The sequence below is a fragment of the Festucalex cinctus genome, chromosome 11, assembly GCF_051991245.1.
Source record: "Festucalex cinctus isolate MCC-2025b chromosome 11, RoL_Fcin_1.0, whole genome shotgun sequence".
NCBI classification, from domain to species: domain Eukaryota; kingdom Metazoa; phylum Chordata; class Actinopteri; order Syngnathiformes; family Syngnathidae; genus Festucalex; species Festucalex cinctus.
The window spans coordinates 24,136,035-24,159,259 of NC_135421.1; the positions used below are offsets into that span (position 1 = coordinate 24,136,035).

General features: G+C 40.3%; 1 protein-coding gene across 5 annotated transcripts in view; it reads left to right on the forward strand.

Moving 5' to 3' along the window:
• Window positions 1-317: 317 nt before the first annotated feature.
• adam23b (ADAM metallopeptidase domain 23b) overlaps window positions 318-23,225 on the forward strand; it is a 28,666-nt gene continuing 5,758 nt past the window's right edge. The window contains exons 1-26 of one of the 5 annotated variants that reach the window (XM_077536343.1): window positions 318-688; window positions 1,174-1,385; window positions 2,875-2,951; window positions 8,240-8,303; window positions 10,280-10,362; window positions 10,480-10,543; window positions 12,895-12,967; window positions 13,253-13,320; window positions 13,513-13,572; window positions 13,673-13,741; window positions 15,686-15,852; window positions 15,934-16,018; window positions 16,110-16,197; window positions 17,249-17,300; window positions 17,604-17,703; window positions 17,791-17,862; window positions 17,960-18,046; window positions 18,153-18,233; window positions 19,483-19,533; window positions 19,621-19,684; window positions 19,769-19,874; window positions 21,059-21,178; window positions 21,262-21,430; window positions 21,603-21,714; window positions 22,236-22,326; window positions 22,982-23,072. In XM_077536343.1, coding sequence (XP_077392469.1) covers window positions 613-688; window positions 1,174-1,385; window positions 2,875-2,951; window positions 8,240-8,303; window positions 10,280-10,362; window positions 10,480-10,543; window positions 12,895-12,967; window positions 13,253-13,320; window positions 13,513-13,572; window positions 13,673-13,741; window positions 15,686-15,852; window positions 15,934-16,018; window positions 16,110-16,197; window positions 17,249-17,300; window positions 17,604-17,703; window positions 17,791-17,862; window positions 17,960-18,046; window positions 18,153-18,233; window positions 19,483-19,533; window positions 19,621-19,684; window positions 19,769-19,874; window positions 21,059-21,178; window positions 21,262-21,430; window positions 21,603-21,714; window positions 22,236-22,326; window positions 22,982-22,988 — 2,298 coding nt within the window. In that variant the 5' untranslated portion in view covers window positions 318-612 and the 3' untranslated portion in view covers window positions 22,989-23,072. Of the gene's footprint in view, window positions 689-1,173; window positions 1,386-2,874; window positions 2,952-8,239; window positions 8,304-10,279; window positions 10,363-10,479; window positions 10,544-12,894; window positions 12,968-13,252; window positions 13,321-13,512; window positions 13,573-13,672; window positions 13,742-15,685; window positions 15,853-15,933; window positions 16,019-16,109; window positions 16,198-17,248; window positions 17,301-17,603; window positions 17,704-17,790; window positions 17,863-17,959; window positions 18,047-18,152; window positions 18,234-19,482; window positions 19,534-19,620; window positions 19,685-19,768; window positions 19,875-21,058; window positions 21,179-21,261; window positions 21,431-21,602; window positions 21,715-22,235; window positions 22,327-22,981; window positions 23,077-23,225 lie in introns of those variants that run through there. The other 4 variants (XM_077536342.1, XM_077536339.1, XM_077536344.1 and 1 more) reach the window with 4 other exon arrangements.

Sequence of the window (23,225 nt, forward strand, 5' to 3'; positions counted from 1 at the left end):
GATTTGTGTGTGTGTGTGTGTGGGGGGGGGGGGGGGGGGGGGGGGGGGGGGTTCGGCTGCAATGGTATTAATGGCATTTCAATAAGAAAAAATAGTTAAGTTAAACAACTACTCTACAGTATATGGGGAATGCTATCAAGTTATAATATTTTTTTTTCTCGTGTTGCCATTTTGACATCTCACTTACATCTAGGGGAGACTGTTGCTCTCCCTTTTATTTCCAGATCACCCACTCGCCCTTCATTGAATCATCCTGTGCAACCACTTCCTGTCTCCGGGTTGTCTTCATGTATGTGTGCCCCTGCAGGACACACCGAGGTGGAGTCTGCCGATGGACTTCCAGTAGCTGCTCGGCCGCCGCCTTCTCCGCGCTCCTCTCCCCCCCCCTCCTCTTCCTTTTCTTCCTCCCATCATCATCATCACCATCATCTGCAGCAGCAGCAGCAGCAGCAGCAGCAGTCCAGTGCCTCCCGGACCTATGAAGAAAGCGCCCCCTCTCATCCCTCCCATCAGTCTGATCATCGGCACCTCCCTGCCTGCCACGATGGGCTGCAAGCGGCACGCTACCTTGTTGTGTTGATATCGAGATATTTCAGTCATCAAATATGAATCATGCGTTTGATATTTCTGGACACTTTGCTCGTCAGCATCCTCACGCTTTGGCTTCACGCATCACCAGCGTCATCCGGTACGTAGCGCTGTATTTTTATTTATTTTTTATTTGCTTTTCGTAGAAGCAACTGCATCCCGTGCTGGTTTTCTATCAGTATTTTAGCGTCTCTTTGCTAATAAGAAGGGACGTTGTGTCTGTGTGCTGCGACTTTAACGTGTTGGTAGGACAGAATAAAATATGCCAGCTTTGTTCCCTGTGCTAAATGGCTACCGCATTTGAATTAAAAATATATATACACACACATATTAAGGAGGGGTTCTGATCCGGACTGCATGATGCTGACTGTCTATTTGTGGCTGAATAGGTGATTGGGCACTTTTGGAAATAAAGCCAACATCAGAAGTCAAATAAATGATCATTTGCTGCAAAAGTCATCTCACCTGAGTTTTGTCTGTAACAAAAAAAAAAAAAAAAGTGTTGCAATGACACTCTGACCCCTTTGAGGTTGACAGCTGGCTCAGGTGTGTCTTTGTGTGTGTATATGTGCGATTCTCTCACAGCTTCTCACAGTGCAGAGGACAAGGTTGAGAGGGACGCAGTGCCGGTGAAGCAACAGGCGACTGCAGCACCCGTTTCGGAAAACACAGCCCACCATGCAGCCGAGCAGGTGATCGCCTACCCATCTCGCCTCATCTACTACCTAAACGAGGACTCGGAGAGTGCCTACAATGACCTGGACACGCGGGCCAGGAGCCAAGCCACAGAGGGTCAGGTAGGCGAATGCAGAGCCGAGTCAGATTATATTTTGTCACCATCAGCAGATCGCCTCACCACATGCTGCTTATCAGCCCATCTCACAAGCTTGCAATCCTGTTTTCCAAGCACATAAATAGCAGCCTAAAGTCATGTTGTGTGGTGCTGAAGAAAGCTGCACCATAGCAGGATCACCATCTGTCATTCGTTGGCCACATCTGTTTGCGTTGTCCAGTGGGAACTGGATAGCTAACTGCAAGCTTTCTTCATGGTCAGAAATTGGACTGCACTGAAAAATAAAAATAAAAAAAAATAATCAAGCACCAAGTAAATGTGACATTAATATATACGTATATATAGTTAATAAAAATGTAGAATTTTCATCATCAGGATGAGTATTTGATTTGACAGCATCAAAATTTATTAGTAAAAATCCAACAGAAATCTTTGTGTACAATACTCATACTAAAATTAAGTTTGTCTTTAAAATAAATTAGTATTTGAATCACAGATTACATTGTTTAAATGTTTGTAATAATAATTGTATATGTTTCAACAAGATTTTTGAGAATGCACTACTAATATCAATTAGCTTGAAGTAAATGTAATTATCAAACAAAAGTTTCAACTGAATTTTATTGGACAGTAACTTATGTTAAAAAAAATCAAGTACCGTCTGGATAAAGTGATGTCATTCCCTGGAGGCTGGCATGGCATGCGCAGGTGTGTTGGCGGGCAGAGCGGATGTCATTTGAGCATCAAATTAACCTGACCGTCCGTAAGTACCTATCCTGATTTTTCATATGGATGGATGGATGGTAGTGTGTAATAAAATCAAAAATATCTATGCCATTTTCACCCTGCAGCCCAATTCTGATTTTTTATATATTTTTTTGAAACATGAAGCATTAAGTTGACATAATATTACTTGATGATTTACTCATGATTCATGCTTTCTTTTAATCAATATCCAAAATCTCTAATCCATTCAATATCTTTGAGTGTAAAAATGTTTCATCTTGGTCACAAAAGTGTGCCATATAAGTCAACCACTGAATATAAATGGGTTTTAACAATAAAACTATTCAAACGGTCTTTTAACGTTAACGACAGATGATTAGGGCGTAATAAAGATTGCGTCACCTTGCATATATTTTACACATATACATTAACATCATTTACATTAACATTTATACTTTTTTAAACCAATAAAGCATAAAATCATGATGACATTGCAAGAAGCTAGCCAGCCGTTGGCTACCGTTAGCAGATGACCCCATTGCACTTGCTAAACTCACTGCTTCTTTTTAATATTGCAATATCATTGGATACTCAATTAGGGCACATGGCAGTCTTTTTCTTTTAGTGTTTATTGGTGGTTGGTGGCCATTTTGGAGTCTTCTGGCTTGGCTTCATGCTTTGACACTGGTTGAACTGAGATGATGGTTCTAACTCATGCAACTTTTGAGAATGATCTTTGGAATGGCTTCATTTTTCTTCTCCTACAGGCGATCCATCTTGCTCAGGTCAGCTTCCAACTAGAAGCTTTCGGCACCCGATTTGTTCTGGATCTAACCTTGAATAAGTAAGTCCTCTTCTCTAGTATGATTTTTTTCCTTATACTGTATTTCCCTGTGAGTGCACCTGCACCAATAATATAAGACAATAGTTTGAAATGTGAATTCATACAACACATTTTGCTCCCTAGCCATGTTTGCACATCCCTGCTGAAACACAGACAAACAAATACCTCAATGCCAGTAAAAGCATAACTAAATCCCCGCCACTGTGATTGTTAGTCATAACAAATTTTCAGACTGTGGTTTGCCCTTGCGCGAGCACGTCTCCCGTAACAGCATCAGCTCTTGAGGTCGGATGGTTAGTAGCTGCGCCACTGTCGTACTGCAATTCTGTCCAGACTGTGGTGAAATAGCTGAGCTACTTATTACACTGCAGTTGACCCGACGTTAAGAATGCATCGCTAGCTTTTTGATGAATGATATTTCAACAAAATGGATCTCGGTGGAAGTGCAAACCTCCTCAAAAATTAAACAGTGCCCCACCCCTCCACTTAATTTGTGCAAATTGGCTTCGTCGTTTTCACATAATAAAGAAATCCTTCGCATTGGTACAAACAATTAAAATGCCAGGCTGTGAAATGCAGGGGGAGTAAAACGTTTATTTTGATGAATGGAACAGCATTTGTCAAAGGTGATGAATGATATTCTCAGAGGTACAGTACCTGCCAAACTGTAGAATATTTTTTTTGCTTTTATTTTATTTAATGAATTAATTTTCTTTTTACATTTGGCAGGCTACAGGCAAAGACAAAGTGTCATATAATGTCATTTTAGAAAGATCAAGTCTTTAATGAGGTTTTAATTGGCTTGATTGAAAATGAGCATGGAGACAGACGTTCTGCAGATCACTGTCCCGTTTGGAGACATGAGGCTCCGGACACTCAATGATATTGATTTAGTTCCTTCACTGAGTAGCCGGTCTACATATGTGAGAGCTTAATGTGTATGTGTACAAAGGATTTTGAAATACTAATTGAATCCCTTGGCTCCTAATGTGATTTAAAGTTGGGTTCTGTCATAAAATATGGTAATTTCATAACTGACTTCATGGCTGAGTGGTGTCAGATATCGAGGCTGGCACACACCACGGCAGTGGCTTGATTTGTAACCCTTTCCAAATCACAGAGGAAGTGGTGGTTTATTTTAACACCGGCGAATAATTGTCATCCCACGAGGCAGGCGAAGTGTGCTTTTCTGCGGCTGTGCCAATAATGGAGAGATTGCAGAAATGTTGCATTGTTGTTGACAACAGGGAGACTGCTAAGGCGCGTTTTCAGAAAAGTACACACACGTTTTGCAGGAGAATCAGTTTTGGATGCAGTGTCTGAATTCATTTTTTTTAAATTATCGTTCTCCATTATGTCACAGACATGATCTGACATTATAGGTGACAGATTGTTTTCTAAGAAGTGTGATATCAGCTATCTTGAGGAATGCCAGACAACATCCATCTTGTACATTCAGTCAGTGAAAGTACAGCGTGACCTTCATCTCCATTCTGTCTGTGTGTAGGTTAGCTTTGAGATGCTAACTTCAGCTTTTTTGTGCGTGTGAGAAAAGAGAGAAAGAGGAGTTTGAATTCTGCTTGGTGTTGTAGCTGCGACAGTCCTGCTGTATATACAGTACAGGCAGATCTGCAATGTGCCAATGACTGCCACTTTATTCCTTAATTCACCTGGGAGTGGCGACTGAAGGCATTTCACTGGCCTCCAAATAATTACATAATATAACAATGATTGCATTTTGGACACCTAATTTAGCTAACGGGAGAGGCAAAATATTATAAACCCTTCTCAATATGATGTAGTGTAATAATCTAATACTGTGCTGTTTGGCTACTAATTGACAATTCTGAACATCTGGGCATTTCTGATATTTCCATAGCGTATTGTATTGCTTTTGCCTATGACTGGCATACAAACCAGGCATGTTATTATAGTGGTCAAACAACATTTTGCCACATTTTCAAATCAAGATAATCCTCACAAATCAGTTTACAACGACCCAAAGCCCAAAGTTTTTCAATGAGAGGAGAGCATCGCTTCAACCGAGGGGGAAAAAATGCTGCATTAGAGGAAAGCGGGAAATCAGATTTATCCCACTCGGATTGTGTCATTTCCACCCTCAAACAGTTTGAGGCAAATTACATAGTATGGTCACGCGACACAACGTGATTTGGAAAGACTGCGTTAACCAGAACAACAAATACTTTATCGGAATCAGCCATCGTTATTGTTTACATTTGCCTTAAACGCTTTGAGGGCGGAACTGAGACACTCCGGATGGGATCAATCTGACTTCAAATGCAGAATAAGAGCGCTATTTTGACTTGTGACGTCATTTCGGAATTGTCAATACACCTCTGGCAATGCTGCACCGTTAGCAGTCTAGTTAGCAGTCTACTTCCTGGGTCGTGAGACAGGAAGAAAGTTTACGCTGCTTTATTGCTCACAATCAGGGTATAGATGTGCTGTTTAGTGTAATGACGTTCAAAGTTGTACAGCCACAACTAGGTTCAACTATAAGCTACAAGGCAGCTGCCTAATTATTCATAAGTACAGTACGCTTGTTGTGGAAGAGCATAGATGTTAATCTTGCTAACTTTGACTCTTCCAATTGCTGTTAGTCTTAAAAAAAATTCATACCAGCGGTTTCTCAGGACTGGCGGTGAAGAACCTGCACAGTGATTGCAAGTGAATCTCTATCTTGGCTGACAAATTGTCTTGATAATGCACAGACAACTGTTTGCTAACAAGAATTTCATTCATTGACGAAGTTGCAAGATATAACTAGAGCTGTTAGAGTTAATCGATTAATCAACAAGTAATCGATTACCAAATTAATTGTACTAATTTAAAGGAACTTTAAATTAACTCAAAACTAACTCAGTAATTTTGACACCCCTAAATAAAATCAATTTTATTTATTTACTTTTTGCATATCATCTGTAATAGAACAAGTCAATTTCATTACGACGTATTTGGAGCTTCTCTTAATGTATACAGCCACTTGTGATTAGTCTTTTAAAAACAGAATACCTGTATTGATAAAGCGTTCTCATCACATTAGAAAGCTAGTGAAATATATAATGTTGTTGCTAGCTAGTGTATGTGGAAGAATGGAACACAATGTTCTGACTAACTATGAGGCATCTCCGTTCATCTCGTTTAAAATCAAATTATTTCCATGTATTGGCGATATGATTATCAGTCGTGAAAGAGCTTGTGCAGGTGTCCGAGCTTCTTCTGATGTGGTGCCAGACATCAGAATTTCCTGCGGCGTTTTGGTCCTCCCTATTTGCCGCGCGGCTGCTGCATTGTGGCGCTCCCCTTGCACGGCTCAAGACATCCACAGACACTCCTCGGTTCAACAAACGCACACTTAAAGATGCTCACATTCCGGTGGCTCGTCTCCGCCAGCGCTCCAGTGGCGCCCGCCAATTCACGCACACGCACACCATTACTCCTTGGCATGGCCCACTCTCCGCGCCATGCCTTGTGTGTCACGCTAAAAATAGCACCTCACTTAGGACTGGAGTCGCTCTCACGCCTTGAGCGTCCTCTCGTAATAGTGCGCTTCCTGCTGGCATGCTCCTGAGCATCACTCACAAATGTCATGCCGCCGGTTGTGTGTCACAGGACAAAATCTGCTAGGTAATCCGTTTGTTCCGCAACGCCGGAACCCTTTCCTGGGAGAAGCGTTTTTTTCATTTGTGAGGTGACTTAGGGGAGGGAAAGAAACACCTTTGCTGCAGAAATTGCACTCTTTTGGAAGTCAGCACACAGATTGAATGTTTGTGATGGTAATGGATGCTGACAATTGGTACTTTACTTTTTATTCTGAGTGAAGATGACACCCCACAGTCATCTCCTGTTTAAGTTTGTGGTTATGTTGAGCAATTTGGTATTCTCAACTGTGATCCATTTCTTATTATTGGGCTGCGGGTAAGCTGGAGCATATCCCAGTTGACTTCAAGAAAAGGTGGACTCCACCCTGGACTGGTCTCCATTCAATCTCAGGGCACTTATACAGGCAGATGACCATTCCAACTTGCATTCAAACTGTCATTGATTGGGTACTGAACCCCATTTTAAAGGGGGAGTCAACCCAATTTAAAAAAAAAACATTTTGACACTATGTTCTATGCAGCTCCACAAGTCTAAATACGGTATAAATATATATATATCAGAAGGCGGCCATTTTGCCACTTGCTGTTGAGTGAAAATGACATCACAGTTGCTCAGGTCTCAGGTAACAACAACCAATCACAGCTCAGTTTCAGAAAACAGGTGAGCTGTGATTGGTCGTTGCCTGAACCCTGAGCAACTGTGATGTCATCTTCAGTCGACAGCAAGTGGCAAAATGGCCGCCCCAAGAGATGAATAAAAACAGCTGCATTTTGCTCCATAACTCATATTGCACAAATGTAATATAAATCAGAATGTCATATTTGGACTAATGAGGTCACATATAACAAATTATTGTCAAAAAATGTTTAAGGATTAAACGTATTACCAAAGGTAGTTTTAGGTGATTACTTTGGATATTCGAGGTAATTTGATTTGAATAGATCACTTCATCAGAATCACTCAAAGGACACTTAATTTAGTGTATGATAATGAGAACCATCCTCTTGATGTTTATTTCTTTACATTGTCTTATGTTCTTATTCTATTTTTATATTAATATTTTGCAATACAATGCTATTTTTCTCTATAAAAAATTGTGATTTTTTTTCTAGAACAGATTAATGGCATTTTAATTCATTTCAAAATTAATGGCATTTCAATTCATTTAAAAAAATTAAGCTACAAGCTTTGTCACAGAACAAATTAAATTGTTAAATCACTGCCTTAATCTGATAATATAATTATTATTGGAGTTGTAATTTTCTGAGATGCACTGTATTATGGTTTAAAAAAGAGAGAAATAAAGGAATACTAGTCTGTACCCCAGTAATATACTCCACTTACAAACCTCACTGACCATGCTAACCATCAGCCACCCAAAATCATATTCTCTGAAGATTTTTTTTTTCTCCTCTGTTGCACCCCATTAAATTGTGAAGGTTTTTTTTTTTTTTTAGGGATGCGGCAAGTGAGTGTACCTTTGCTAGAATATTTTTCAAACAGTGACTCAATGGTTTTAAGCTGTTTGAAGGTCAACTAAAGTGGGGCTACCAGCGAGTCCAACCCACATGAGTGAGTCACAAACTCATAAAAACGGCAATGTCTGCGTGCAATGCGCTGCATCGTCCCTTCCCCTAACTGAAGCCAATCTTTTGTCTTCTCAGTGACCTGCTGTCTTCAGATTATGTTGAGATCCATTACGAGGGGTATAAACCTGTCCTGTCAAAGGTAATGGAAATATTTGACTACAGTCCTGCCTACATGTTGGCCTGGCTGATTGAATTGCTGGATAAAAGGATGATTAAATGTGTTGGGGTGGATGAATGGAATGGAATGGAATGGAATGGAAATGAATGTGTTATGATGACCACTTAATAACCAATCCAATTCATATTTATTCAGACCACATTTAAACCGGGTTGACCAAAGCATTGCACAATTCTTTAAAAAAAATTATATGTATATATATATATATATATATATATATATATATATATATATATATATATATATATATATATATATATATATATATATATATATATATATATATATATATATATATATATATATGTATATATATATATATATATATATATATATATATATATATATATATATATATATAATTATTACAGAAGATAAAAACAAAATGTAATAAAAAATAAAAAACTTGAAATACCATACTAAGAAATAAAGAAACACACGAAGCTTGTAACTCTTTATGCATGGTTGGGGAATGCCAATAAGAAGTAGTGGGTTTTAAAAAATGATTTGGGGCCAGTTTATTCCACATTGTGGGAGGCACTCCAGTAAGGGCTAACTAACTAATTAGATCCAATTCAATATTCTGTCTTTACGAAGATAATCATGTTCCGTTTTAGCTGACCCGAGAGGGGTATTACTTTAACAACATGTTTGTTATCGTGGTGATAGTTTGCACTGCATCATAATGATGTTTATACTCCTTGCATGTAGCTAAGTAAGGTAAGAAAAAAATATTCAAAACACATCTATGCATGATGCAGTGCGGTTTGCACCACTGCAAACTAGGGTTGGGTTAAATGCAGAGAACGCAAGTTACAAATAAACTATCTTTATCTCTATCTTTTTGTTATTGTCTCCTTCAAAGCTGAATAGTAATGTCTCTGTAACGGCAGAACATTTGAAAAAACTCTTACGTTGAATCTTATTAGCATGTGCAAGTGCTCCAAATGTTGCGGCCAGTTGGTGCATCCACCACTGTATACATTAGTGAGGAAGTGAAGTCGGTTGTAGAATAAGGGCCGTTTGCGGCTGCTGATTCAGACTGCATGAGCTGGGTGTACTGTAGCTGATTCAGCAGGCTTTCGTTCCCCCTGCAGCCTCCTGCTGGAGCTCTGCTCACGTGACGAGGGAGGGAAAGCACTCTGCAGTGTCAGTGCAGTGTGAGATGGATGAAGTGAGAGAGGAAGAAAGCGAAAGGAAGAGTGAAAGAGAGAGAGAGAGTCCTTTGCTCACCCCGTGTCTTGACAGCTGAGTCACAGATAGCACCAAGACCTACTTTGCAATGTATTCACGATCTTATTAACAGCGGAGGGACCGCTCCATACATCAGCATCTGCCAGACAAGCTGTTACATCTTCAGAAGCTTCCAACTCGTGGGATTTCAGCATTAAAAAAAAACAAAAAACGTTGAACTAAACCGCACATGTATGCTGTGTTGCTGCACGTAGTGTGACGGCATTGGTGGGTGGTCTACATTTACAACCTAATTTCAATATTTCCTCATGAATTGTTCTAACTTATTCTCAGATGTCTATTCATAGAGTTTCTCTTGGCTGTGTTGTGTTGTGTGTATGTGTTTGTTAGATGTATTTACTTATTTTTGTCCAATCAGATCTAAATCTAATCTGGCCAAGGGCCTTCCGAATCAGAAGCGCAGGCTAATATAACTTAAACTACATTAGCGATAGGACTGTTTCTTTAACAAATCAGATTTCAAATTCTGGCCCTGGCCAGAGTGCTGGCCATCAATAACATCAGCATTTTTCAGATCAACAAAATAGGCAGTGTTAATTCAACACCTACAGATCTATTCATACTGCTCTATATGAAATAAATCCCCACTGTAGGTAAAGGTATTAAATGCACAGGCTGCATTTCTTTAGCGCTGAGCTCCATCTGTCGTGATGCTGCATTAGCACTGTGTCCTTCTCCCTCAGGGCGGTGAGCATTGTTACTACCACGGGCAGGTGAGAGGCAACAGCGGCTCCCGGGTGGCCTTATCTACCTGCAACGGGCTGCAGTAAGTGAACACAATTTGTGTGCTAGTCGCACAACATCTAGGGACTCATATACGCACATATCTCAGCTCCTTTTCTAATATTGACTCAGTTATCGAGCTGCCTCTCTCCATTTTCAGTGGGATGTTTGACGACGGAGCCTATGTGTATCTAATTGAGCCACTACAACAGACTCATTCAATCGTAAGTTTTTGGCGAAGTATGCGTCTCATTATATTTATTTATTTTTCCTTGCTAAGTTATTATTATTGTTATTATTATTATTATTATTATTATTATTAATATTATTATTATTGCCCTGAGATTGACTGGCAACCATTTCAGGGTGTACCCTGCCTACTGCCGAAGCCAGCTGGGATAGGCTCCAGCACCCCCGCGACCCTTGTGAGGAGCAAGCGGTTAAGAAAATGGATGGATAGGGTATTATTATTATTATTATTATTATTATTATTATTATTATTATTATTATTATTATTATTATTATTATTACCGCAGTGATGATGTACTAGAATGTGACAATAGAGCAGAGACCTCAATCAAGGCCAATATACGTACAGGGTGTCCCAAACGTTACTATCCACTTCCTCTTTTTTTTTTCTATTTTGTTTCAATTATCATTCAGACAGACACGAGGCCGTTAGCATTCGACAACGTAGGCTTTGCCGCTGTTGCAAGCACTGATTGCCAAATGTCATTAGAACAGCGTTGCAAAATTGCAGCCTGGCAAGAATTTTTTTTTGTCCCTCGACTGCAGTCCAGCGCCACTTTGCTTTGCTTTTTGGCCGTCACAATGCTTCGTGTAGCACAATTTATGCTATCTATGGGAAGTTTCTCAAAACAGGAGTTGCCATCCAGTAAAAGGCTTTCTTCTACCACCACTGATGAAAACTCTTTGAGCAGGCGTTTGTGCAAAGCCGGGCAAAGTCTATTCAGGAGGGCTGCTTAAAGTTGTTGAGCATCCTAAATTTCCATTTGAAGCCTTTGTTATGAGAAAACTTGCCATGAAAAATGTAAATTGTACTACACATTGGGGGAGCTTCTCAAACCTGTGCTGAACTGCAAGTTTCAGAGACAGAAATATTTATCAATATCAATTGGCAATCCATGATCAACAAAATTATGATTACAAATCTGCAATGCCTAATCTGTCAAATACGGGTGGTCTCACGTCTGTCCAAATGATACCTGAAATAAAAAAAATAAAATTCAGAGTGACTTTTGAGACATCACAATTTTCAAGAAAGTGGTAGGGGGATCACTTGTGTTTGTTCTTCTGTTTATTAGTGATAAGGTACTCCCTGGTTCCTGGGGGATGATAAAGAAATGGGCTGTTATGACCGTATATGCACCGTTATCTGAATCCCCACATTTAAATATGTTCTTTCGTGACCCATGCACCATCCTCTGTGGAAATCAGTTGTATATTTTTCGCATAATCCTGTTAAATTACATCTTTCCTGCTGTTTATTGTTTGACTATGTCAGAAGGAATGCTGTGAAAAAAAGGTAATTAAACAACAGAGCTAGTGGTGCCCTAAGGCCTTTCCACAATACTTTATTCACAACACTGCCTCTCCACTATGCTTTATAGTTTGCAATCGGAATCAAGTTCGACTTTATGATTTCATCATGTGAAAAGATGTCTTGTCAGGCGTTGGATCGGATCAATACCACTCTAATGTCTCATTTGCTTAACTTACCTTTGAGTGGTTCGGCGTAAACCAGTAAATGTACCATGTTAGTCTAAGGACTGAAAAAATGGATGTCAGCAGTACAATACCTTTCAGGCCGATCATAAACAGGTTTGACAGTTTCCTGGCCCAGGGTCAGTGGCCTCCCCTCTCTTTGTCGTCACTCGATAGCAAACATTATCTCTTTGGGATGCTTAAAGATTAGAATTAGAGGGTAGGAAAGGGTGGAGAAGAGAAAAGAGTGGAATGTTGAGGTTGGGGAACGGAAGGTGAGGAATCAGGGGAGTGCGAGGCCATCTCCCTGAACCCAGCTGTGATAAAAGACAGGAAGCAGGAAGGTAAAAAGACCTGGCATAGGTGGACGCCACAGTGTCAGATGATTAATTATTCATTGAATTATTTTAAGACATAAATGTGAATTCATTGCCCTGCGATTGGCTGGCAACCAGTCCAGGGTGTCCCCCGCCAACTGCCCAAAGCCGGCTGAGATAGGCTCCAGCACCCCCCGCAACCCTTGTGAGGACTAAGCGGTCAAGAAAATGGATGGATGGATGGATGTGAATTCATATTGCACATATTCATCTGACCACTTTGTTTTTTTGCTCAACATAGTTAGTATGAAGGGAGTGCAATAATAAAGAAATCACACGACAGCAGAGATTGCCAAACAATGTAGCGGGATCACACGGAGCCAACGACGGCCAAGCGGGCGTGTCTTGTATCATCACAAATCATTTGAGTCAAATGTGTCTTGACCTCCGCCAAAGCCTTGAAACTGACTCGAACCCCATCATGAAGCTTCCTGTTTTAACCTTTAACAGCCGATTGTTCTCTCGCCACTCAGAGCACAGCTGGAAGGCCTCACCAGCTCAGAAGAACCGCCTCGTTTCAGTGGAAAAATGAGTCACAGCAACTTGGTAAAGATTTACAACACTGTCAAACCTCATCCTCAAAAACATCCTTTCTTTAAGGGGCCTCCACCCCATTCTGTCACTCATGTCTTCTCTATTGTATTGCTACAGTATGCCATACAGTACATACATCTATGGCAACTAGTGGGCCAAGAGGAAACTTCCAATGTGCAAACTGTAATACAAAAACAGGCACAGTTAAAAGAATAACATACCTTTATCGAATGTTTTGGCCATCGATGCTTATGATGAGTGTTGATGCAGACTTTTGTGTATTGTTTACACTCGTAGCGGAGGAGGAGAGACTCTTCTCGGAGCTGGATGACTTGTCCTGGCTGATGCGGCGGAAAAAGCGAGCCGTGAGTGTCAAACTTGAAAATCCGCCCGTAAATTGTTATGTAATGATGTCAAGCACTTGCATAGTTTTACCTGGACTCCAAAAAGTATATCACGCAAGGGCTCTGCGGTAGTGGGGGGAACCCCCCCCCCAAAAAAAACGCAGTTGACTTCGATTCGGTCACTACCCATCATCTTCTGCTGCTGTGTTGCAGATATCTGTATTTGAGGAGATGAAGTACTTGGAGATCATGATTGTCAGTGACCACAGTATGGTAAGTACATGTACTTTTATAGATATGGTACTATCAATGTATCAGGAAGTTACTCAAAGCATACTGAAACATACCGGTACTTGTTATTCCTCTTCTGCAGTACAAACGACACAAAACCAAGCAGCACACCAGGAATTTTGCCAAGTCTGTGGTGAATCTTGTGGATGCTGTGAGTAAGACCTTCCCTTTGACTGGGAGTTGTTTTTGAGTGGCTGTGTTTGTTGCTCAGTCAGTTGGACAAACACTTGAGGTCCAGACTGACTCACTCAGTCACACTAAGGTGGCACTATTGGCTTAGTGAGCTTTTCCCCACATTTCGGCTGTTAGTGTGATTCTTATTTAAAATTTATTTTATTACGGTCTGATGTTGTTTGCATTTCGGCCATGTGGTTTCAAGGGCACTTGTCACGTCAAAGAAACTTAAAGGGAAGTCAACATTAAACATTTCTTGACAATAATGTGACCCTCACTCGTCTAAACATGACATTCTGATTAATATTACATTTGTGGAATATGAGTTATGCAGCAAAATCCATCTCAGGGGGCGGCCATTTTGCCAGTTACTATCGACTTAAGATGACATCACTCTGGCTACAACCAATCACAGCTCACCTGTTTTCTGAAGCTGAGCTGTGATTGGTTGTTACCAGAGACCTGAGCAATTGTGATGTCATTTTCACTCGACAGCAAGTGGCAAAATGGCCGCCTTCTGATATTGATAAAAACTACTGGATTTTGCTGCTTAACTCATATTTCATAAACACAATATTAACCAGGATCCCGTATTTAAATTCGTGGGCTGCATAGAACATATTATAGTCACAACATTTTTTTGGGGGGGGTTAACTTTCTCTTTAACATTGTCAACAAACTGTTAGCAGTTCTGTAGTTTCTTGTTATCATGTGGCTGAATTAGTGTTTCCCAACCTTTATTGAGCTAAGGCAGTGCTTCTCAAATAGTTTTTTCCAATTAGGGAAAACAGCATTTCCTTCCATTGCTGCCAAAAGCTTGGAACCAACACAGCAAATGGATACTAACGTTTTCTGTCATAAATGCAGCTTGTTATTAAATTCTTCCTTTCATTTGAAGTTGACACTCCCAACTTTTTAAAGATGTAGTCACTGCCACCTCTTGGATAGAATTGTGAACTACTTTAAGAAGAAAATAACTTGCTCCTGCACAATTTACCTCCAACATTTTTTCTCCAAGGACTTATTATTGAGTGGAACATTTCTAAAGCTATCAGATGGATGCGCCATGAATTCATATGCACAAAGACCGTACATTGAAGAGTTTATTTAAGTTTGTTCACTACTCATCCTTACAAGCCTTACGATGACCCACATTATAAAGAGAGAATTATTTAGCCAATTTAAAATTTAAACAGAAAATTGTTGACAACCTTAATAAAACTGCTTCAACTGGTAACACACAATTGAATTAAGTTAATACAAAGTGATATATTAAGTTAATTACATTTATTGAAAGTGAATATATTAAGTTTAATTAATTATGAGTTCATTTAATTTAATATATTCACTTTGGATTAACTTAATTCAATCTTGTGTTTGAAGCAATTTTATGAGGTTGATCAACAATTCTCCGTTTCATCTTAAATTTGTTCAACAATTCTCTTTTTAGAGGGTACATGTGTCTATGTTATATACAGTGTTCCTTCGTTTTCCGCTTGGGTTATTTTCCAAAAAATACCTGCAATAAATGAACTCCGCGAAGCAGTTAACTTTATGTTTTACATTTACTATAAATGTTTTAAGGGTCTAAAACCCCTGATCACACAGTTTATACACTTCTAATTGAGGCATTTACATTTTCTTACATTTTTCTCTTGTTTAAATATTATCAATGTTCAAACCTTCATAAATTTGATAAAATAGGTACATTACTGTAAAAAAAAAAAAAAAAAGCTTGCAAATTGAACTAAAAAAATATCCGCACAACAGCGGGACCGCGAAAAGTGAACCACATTACATCGAGGGAACACTGTACTGCTTGATCTGGAAGCCCATCTCAGCTGCCATTTTTTTTTTTTCATAAGCAAGGTACACTGACCTGCACTTGTGCTCCTCCATCCCCTGCACACATCAATCGAAGGTCTTCAAAGAGCAGCTGCGAACGCGCGTGGTGCTGGTCGCTTTGGAGATCTGGACAGACAAAGATCAGATTCCGGTCAGCGTGAAGCCGCTGGAAGTGCTGCGTGATTTTTCAAAATACCGCCAGCAGAGCATCAAGCACCATGCAGACGCCGTGCACCTCTTCTCGTACGTTCCGGAAATCACCCTTTGACACCTATGTGATGCCCCATCCGCATTGACTTCTTAATTTTTTTTTTTGTCTTACAGAAATGTGACCTTTCACTACCGCAGAAGCAGCGCAGCCTACTTCGGAGGCATGTGTTCTGTCAGCCGGGGGGTTGGCGTCAATGAGGTCAGACTGCCTGCGCACGAATGTCCTCTTGTCACGCGGTTCGTGGATCATGGTGTCAGTAGGTGTGACCGATCTTCTGCTGCTCTCACAGTACGGCAGCACCTGGTCCATGGCGGGCTCGTTATCCCAGAGCCTGGCTCAGAATCTGGCCATCCAGTGGGACCCCGCATCCAAGAGAAGTATGCATTTTATTTGATGTTTCTTACATGAGCCAATGAGGGCAGGCTAGATTGCTTACGTTAGACAAAATATTGGGAAGGCAGTGGTTGATGTGGTCACATTAGCAAAAAGAGGTTTGACGTTTTAAGAGAAATTTCCAGTAAAGAGGTTTGTGGTGTAACCAGAGTAATCTGGAGCTATCATCGTTGTTGTAAAGCCATTACAGGGATTTAACTACTTCAATGAAGTTGCTCAGCAGATATATTAAAAGCGCCGTAAATAAACTTAATACACGTGTCGGACACATTTTTGTTTGTTTCCGTGTGACCTGCTCACTTTCACAAGATTTGAACTTCTCCTTAGTGTAAAAGTCATCTCCTAAAAGTAGAGCTGAATATATGACCACAAGAGTGCCCGTAAATTGCATTTGATGGGAGACGTTAAATGAGCTGCTGACCTACACTACCGCGAGCTCAAAAATAGTGCACAAATCAAATGCAATGCGTGGATTCATGGTTTCCCAAATGATAAAATTAGTGGCCATAACGTTAGGCACTTTCACCACCTAAAGTGATCTAATACTTGTTGATTAGTTAACTCATTTTTGTAGCAGCTTTTGTAGATTATTTTGTATATCTCTTTTTCCTATAAATTCTCAAGAAAATAGAATTCTAAAGGCAAATTTTGTTGTACCTTACTGTTTTCTTGAAATTTAATGTTCACCTGAATTTAAAAGTATTTCTTACATTTATGAAACACCTGACTTATTGCACTTTAAGACAATTCAGAATGTTTTTAATTTAGATTTACAATTAATGAATTAGATTAAGAAAATATTTTCATCTCTTCCTTGCTGACGTTTATGCAACACTGATTATAACACGTGTTACTTTCATTAATAAACGAAATCATTTGACCAGTTACTGACATTGTTGTTTTTGTCCTTTATAGATGTTACAGTTAATAATTGTAATTTTGCTGCAGGTACTGTATTTAAAAAAAGGTAAAAATAGAAAGTCCTGAAATGTCATGACTGTTTCTGTGCCCTTTCCTGTCATCTCTGATTTGCAGAGGAATGCGGTTGCACTGACTCGTGGACTGGCTGCATAATGGAGGACACTGGGTAATGTCCAGCATTAATTCTCTGTTGGCTCTGTCACATCGGGTTGTAAAGTGGCAGGAAGCTAGAAATGGTCCTTGGGACATTGGGAATGTCTGATTCGTTATGTGAATTAGCATCACTAGTGACACTAAAAAGCAAGATTAAAAAAAAAAAAAAAAAATCCTCTGCGAAACTAATTGTGATTCAGTGTTGTCTGCATTGATTGTCTCGGCCATGTTTACACGCTCAAGAGAAATGTTTCCAGAGTCTTTGCTCACTTCTTCCAGATGTACTTGACACATGTTTTCTCTCTCCACTCCACAGTGTCCAACACCCACGTAAATTCTCCAAATGCAGCATCTCAGACTACAAGGACTTCCTCTTGAAAGGCGGAGGCTCGTGTCTGTTTAACAGGCCCACAAAGGTTTGACGCTCACCACCCCGCACCACCGTGAACGCATCCAAATCACTCTCACAGTCCCTTTCATACCCACTTGATGTATTTTGGCAGTTATTCGAGGCCACCGAGTGCGGGAATGGATTTGTGGAAGTGGGAGAGGAGTGCGACTGCGGCGCGAGAGCTGTGAGGTTTTTTTTTTTCCCCCTCTCCCTCAGGATGTCACATGTGTTTGCAGTCCATGTGTGTGTTCAGATAGCTGCAGCTCCGTTTCTATATTCAGGAGTGCTACAAGGGATGCTGCAAAAAGTGTTCGCTGGCCAACGGGGCGCACTGCAGTGACGGCCCCTGCTGCAATACCACGTGCCTGGTAACAGCTTGACTGAATGCACAGTATTTACATGGGGAAAATAAGCATATTAAGTGACACTTCAGAAATGTTCACTCACATGCTTTTTGGCTTGTTTTCTTGCCAGTTCTTCCCACGAGGTTACAGTTGCCGCTATGCTGTGAATGACTGCGATATCTCAGAGACCTGCTCTGGGGACTCTGGACAGGTGTTGTTCTATAGCACTCCCCAGATTTTTTTTGTTCAGTCTCCCCATGTGACCTGATAAGAAATCACACCAGTAGCTGGCGCTGCTGCTTTAGAACACTGAAAAGCAGCGATGGGGTAATGATGTCACGGCATGGTAGCAATCCAATCATATTTCTCTGATAAATGGGCTTTATGTTTATATAGCGCTTTACTACCTCGCTCGGCAATGTCACCTCATTGACCTAGTGATTAATGGGCGATGATGTAATAGAAGGGAAGTTAACTGCTCGTGCATACGCTGCCATTTTCTATGTGATGAAGTGCAATTACGGCGTGAGGTTATGGAGGCACTTGAGGGTGAGGGGCACAGTGAAGTTGATGGAGTGCAGTGGTAATGGTGTGATGTCATCCCCGTGCTGCTCAGAGCCACTATAGGACTTGAGGGCACAAACTTGTGAGTCAAATTTGGTGTTTAAAATGGACAGATGGACTAGATTATTCATAACTGATGTGTTAAAAAAAATTATTTATCCATCTGTCTGTCTTACACTGCCCTCAGATGGCTGGCAGCAGCACAATGGCCATTGTGACAGTTGAATTACATTTATTAAGTCTATTTAATTATGTCATTACTGTACACTTTTGAAGAAATGACAATATTATAGGGTGTTTTTTTTTATATTTTTTTCATTTATTTTATATACTTTTTTTATTTTTATTTTTAGGGCAGCTGGAACAGATTAATTGCATTTCTATTCATTTCAATGGGGAAACATAATTTGAGATACGTGTGGTCACAAAACAAATTAAAGTCACACCTCAAGCCACCAATTTAGTTTACGGAAATACTGAATACTGAAAATTTGAAAAAAAAAAAATTGAAATTGCTTAATCCATTGTACTTTAGTAATCTATTCATAATTAACTGATTTTTGCAATTAAATAAATAAATAGAAATTAATTTAATTAAATAATTAAATGAACAAATATATACCATAAATATATTTTAATTAAGCATTTTTAAGGAAAAAAATCAAGTTAATGCTACATTAATGTATCCCATAAGATTTTTTTTTTCATTGATATCCTGTTTTGTTAATGCATGTTATAGCCCTTAATTCTTTACATTTTGTGGCATTTCGGCTAAAAAAAAAAAATCACACTGCATTCACGAGGAATTTTGGATCGATATATTAATGCTAATTTGACATTGTTTTTTTGTAGTATATGTATATAAAACGTGTGGGATTTTTTTTTCATCTTTACAGTGCCCCCCCAACCTTCATAAACAAGATGGATACCTCTGCCAGGTGAACCAGGTAGGCATAAGAATACCGATTTTAATAGCAGAATAAGATATGCTGGCACCATGCATGGATGCCTTTAATTCATTTTGCCATCTGAAGGGACGATGCTACAGTGGCGAATGTAAGACCAGAGAGAACCAGTGCAGATATATCTGGGGGCCAAGTAAGATGAACAGACTTCACTAATGGAAGTTCAGCTGCAGTACAGTTCACAAAGCTCCTCCTACTCTGGTTATTTTCTCATCAGAGGCTGGAGGCTCAGAGAAGTTCTGCTATGAGAAGTTAAACACAGAGGGCACCGAGAAGGGCAATTGTGGAAGGGATGGCGACAAATGGATCCAGTGCAGCAAACAGTGAGTACTAACAGGGAAAGGTCCTCCGAAACCTTTTCCACATATTGCGACTTTAAATTTGCATCTCTATAGCTTCCAATGGAGAAAGTAGCTTCCAAAGCCTCTGAAATTCCTGCAAGTTAGGGTTTTTCGGTCAGACAGGAGTGGTAAAATTGTTACTTCTTTGTTGAGCTGTAGCATGTCAGCACTTATTGTACTTCTACTCAACTGGGATTTATTTGACAGTTGCTCCCGGTTACAGCGTTCAGCTGCAACTTTGGAATGATCAGAGATTCTGTGACAGTTTTTCCTGCTGACCTCTTCGCAGAGCTTGTATTGTTTTTCCACCCGAGAGAGAGTGAGGCCATGCCAAGTTCGGTGGGGCAATTATGTAGCAATTTCTCATTAGACACTCCACCAAAATATTTGGGTACAACGTCACAATTTACAAGGTTAACAAAGATAAAAAAAAAGATATTTTACCACCAAGAATATTTAATTTTATTTGTGACACAGTCAGATGGTATTAATTCACAACATTAATAAACATATTTCATTATTTTAATGACTTTAATTCCCATTCAAAATGTCAACGTAAAATAAAGCTGTTATGCTTTTGTTGTTGTTGTTGCCTCTGCTGTGTAAGGCGTCTTGGAGTGTCCAAATAAGCACTATATAAATTTGATGAATTATTATTATTATTATTATTATTATTATTATTATTATTATTATTATTATTATTATTATTATTATTATTGTTATTATTAAGGCTAGCATTTGTCATTTTATTGCTAGCTAGCTATTTATCTAGCTAGGTAGCTATCGAGCTAGCTATCACTCGCTAGATACTGTCGATAGCTTGATAACTAGCTGGGTAGAGCTACTGTATCTAGATAGATAGATAGAAAGAAAGAAAATGATGAACGATAACAATACTGGGAGTTATTTTAGCTAACATTTTATCAGCTCTCAGCTAATGCATTACAGCGCTACACCACTCCATACACCCACAGAGATAAAAGTTGTTGTTTTTTTGTTTGTAAAGGCAGAATTTTTGCTCAGCTTTTGTATAACATTTTGCAGTTGTACAGCAGTGTGTTGTGGGTGATGAGTATAATAGCATTCAAATGATACAATAGCTCTCGAGATATTTTAATTGTTAGGGCAGATGAATAATAACAAGAATCCTCGCTCTACTTCCACAGCGATGTCTTCTGTGGTTATCTCTTGTGCACCAACATCGGCCGCAACCCCCGCATTGGAACAATGAAAGGAGATATCACCCCCACCTCTTTTAACCATCAAGGCAGGCTGATAGACTGCAGGTGAACTTGTTTTTTTTCTGGTCAGGAGTAGTCTATAAAAGTATATAAGTTCCACAACACTGCCAACTGTCATTTCCTCACAGCGGTGGACACGTTCTTTTGGACGATGAGACCGATTTAGGCTACGTGGATGACGGGAGTCCCTGTGGGCCATCAATGATGTGCCTTGACCATAAGTGTCTGTCCATCCAGTCACTCAACATTAGCACCTGCCCAACTGGACCTAATGGACAAGTGTGCTCCGCCCACGGGGTGAGTCCTGGTGTGGAAACGACTCCAAAAATTAAACACAATGATGTGAATGACAAACTACTAGGGAACATAACGTCATAACCTGTGCTCGGCATACTAAAGTGTAATTTTCCATTTTGTGTCAATGACCTCGATGTCCACGTGCTGCTGTGCATTTGTATGTTGCGAACAGGTGTGCAACAATGAAGCTACATGCACCTGTGACACCACGTGGGCGGGGACAGACTGTAGTATGCCTGACCCTCCTAAAGTCCCCGAGACTACTCCAACTCAAGGGCCAAAGGGTCAGTTTTCACTTCTTTCTTCCAAAACAGGCCAGTTTATTTGCACCGAATATTATCAGTTTTTCTGCCGCGTTACTGCTGTGATGTGCAGTGTGGTACGTGGGTTCCCTCTAGTGGTACATGAAAGAATCACTGCCTGAGTACAGTTCATTATTAGCTGTTAAGTTCAATACATTTTTGACTTTCTGTTTTTAGAACAACTATTTATTTAAAAAATATATATATATGTATTTTTTTTTTACTTTTATGCGTAACACCTCTTAATTGAATTGTTATTTAAGTACAGTTTTTTTGATTACCCTTTATGCAAGCACAGTGCAAATGGTAATAGATGTTACCTGTAAAATAGTAACTGTTAGATTTGGATGTATCCACTCGATACGTTGCAGAAGAGGACCTGGACTCAGCATTTTTAAGGGTTGGGGTCTGGTGGGTATCACTTGATGCAGGACTCTTGAAGCAGAGGCCTGCTGTTTGTCTTTTGCCAGGGTGGTAACCATGCTCCTTTTCCCTCCACACAGTGAGCGTGGCCACTAACAGGCTGATAGGGGCAGTAGCAGGGACCATTCTGGCCCTGGGGGTGATTTTTGGAGGCACAGGGTGGGGAATAGAGTAAGCATTGATTTTTAACCCTTTCACAGCTCTTCCTCTCATAGTGGTGCCTCAGTGTGCGGGCGGTTTTTGTGAGCCGGCCTGAGCCCGTGTGTGCGTCCCGGTGGCTTTGTGTCTTCTTGTGTGTTGGTGATGACCATATAATCATGTCTTATGATTGGTTGTTTTCAGTGTCGTGTGATTGATTGATGGATCCCCCCCAAATACCCCCCCCCCCCTCCTTCCGCTTCCTGGTGTGCCCCATTACAAGCCCTCCTCTTCACCTGCCTCCTCTTCTTTCTCTTCTTCTTAGTCGTCATGTGGTTGCTCCTGTGATCCTCTCCTTTCTGGGGCATGTGGGGCATATAGATGGACACAAGCAGAAGAAGTGTCCACTTAGTGACCTGACCTTTCTGTGTGTTGACCCCGAAAAGCATTCTCTGCATACTGCAGGCCACACAAAGCGACACCACCCATCAATCTGTTTAGTCAAACATTTGATGGGTGCTCAACTTTCCCCAGCAGGCCACTGATGATCACACCATGTAAACACTAGAATGGGGCTGGAGAGCATGCGAGACGTTGTACTCATGTGGAATCGTGTATAGTTACATGTTATTGCTACAGCGAGCCAGCATAGAAACTCATGTGTTTTTCCCCCCATAACCTTTTGCAGGTCCTAGTGCCACCAATCTAATAATAGGCTCCATCGCCGGAGCCATCCTTGTGGCTGCCATAGTGCTGGGGGGGACTGGATGGGGTTTTAAGTAAGCAAACACGCCCGCATGCCTCTCCTGCTCGACCTCCAGCATCCCCTGCTGCTTTTAGATGCCAGGGTTTGAGCTCCTGCTGCAGAATGTGCACGCCGACGACATATGACGCCGTGCATCCTTTGGCGGAACGCTGGGGTTCATTTTACG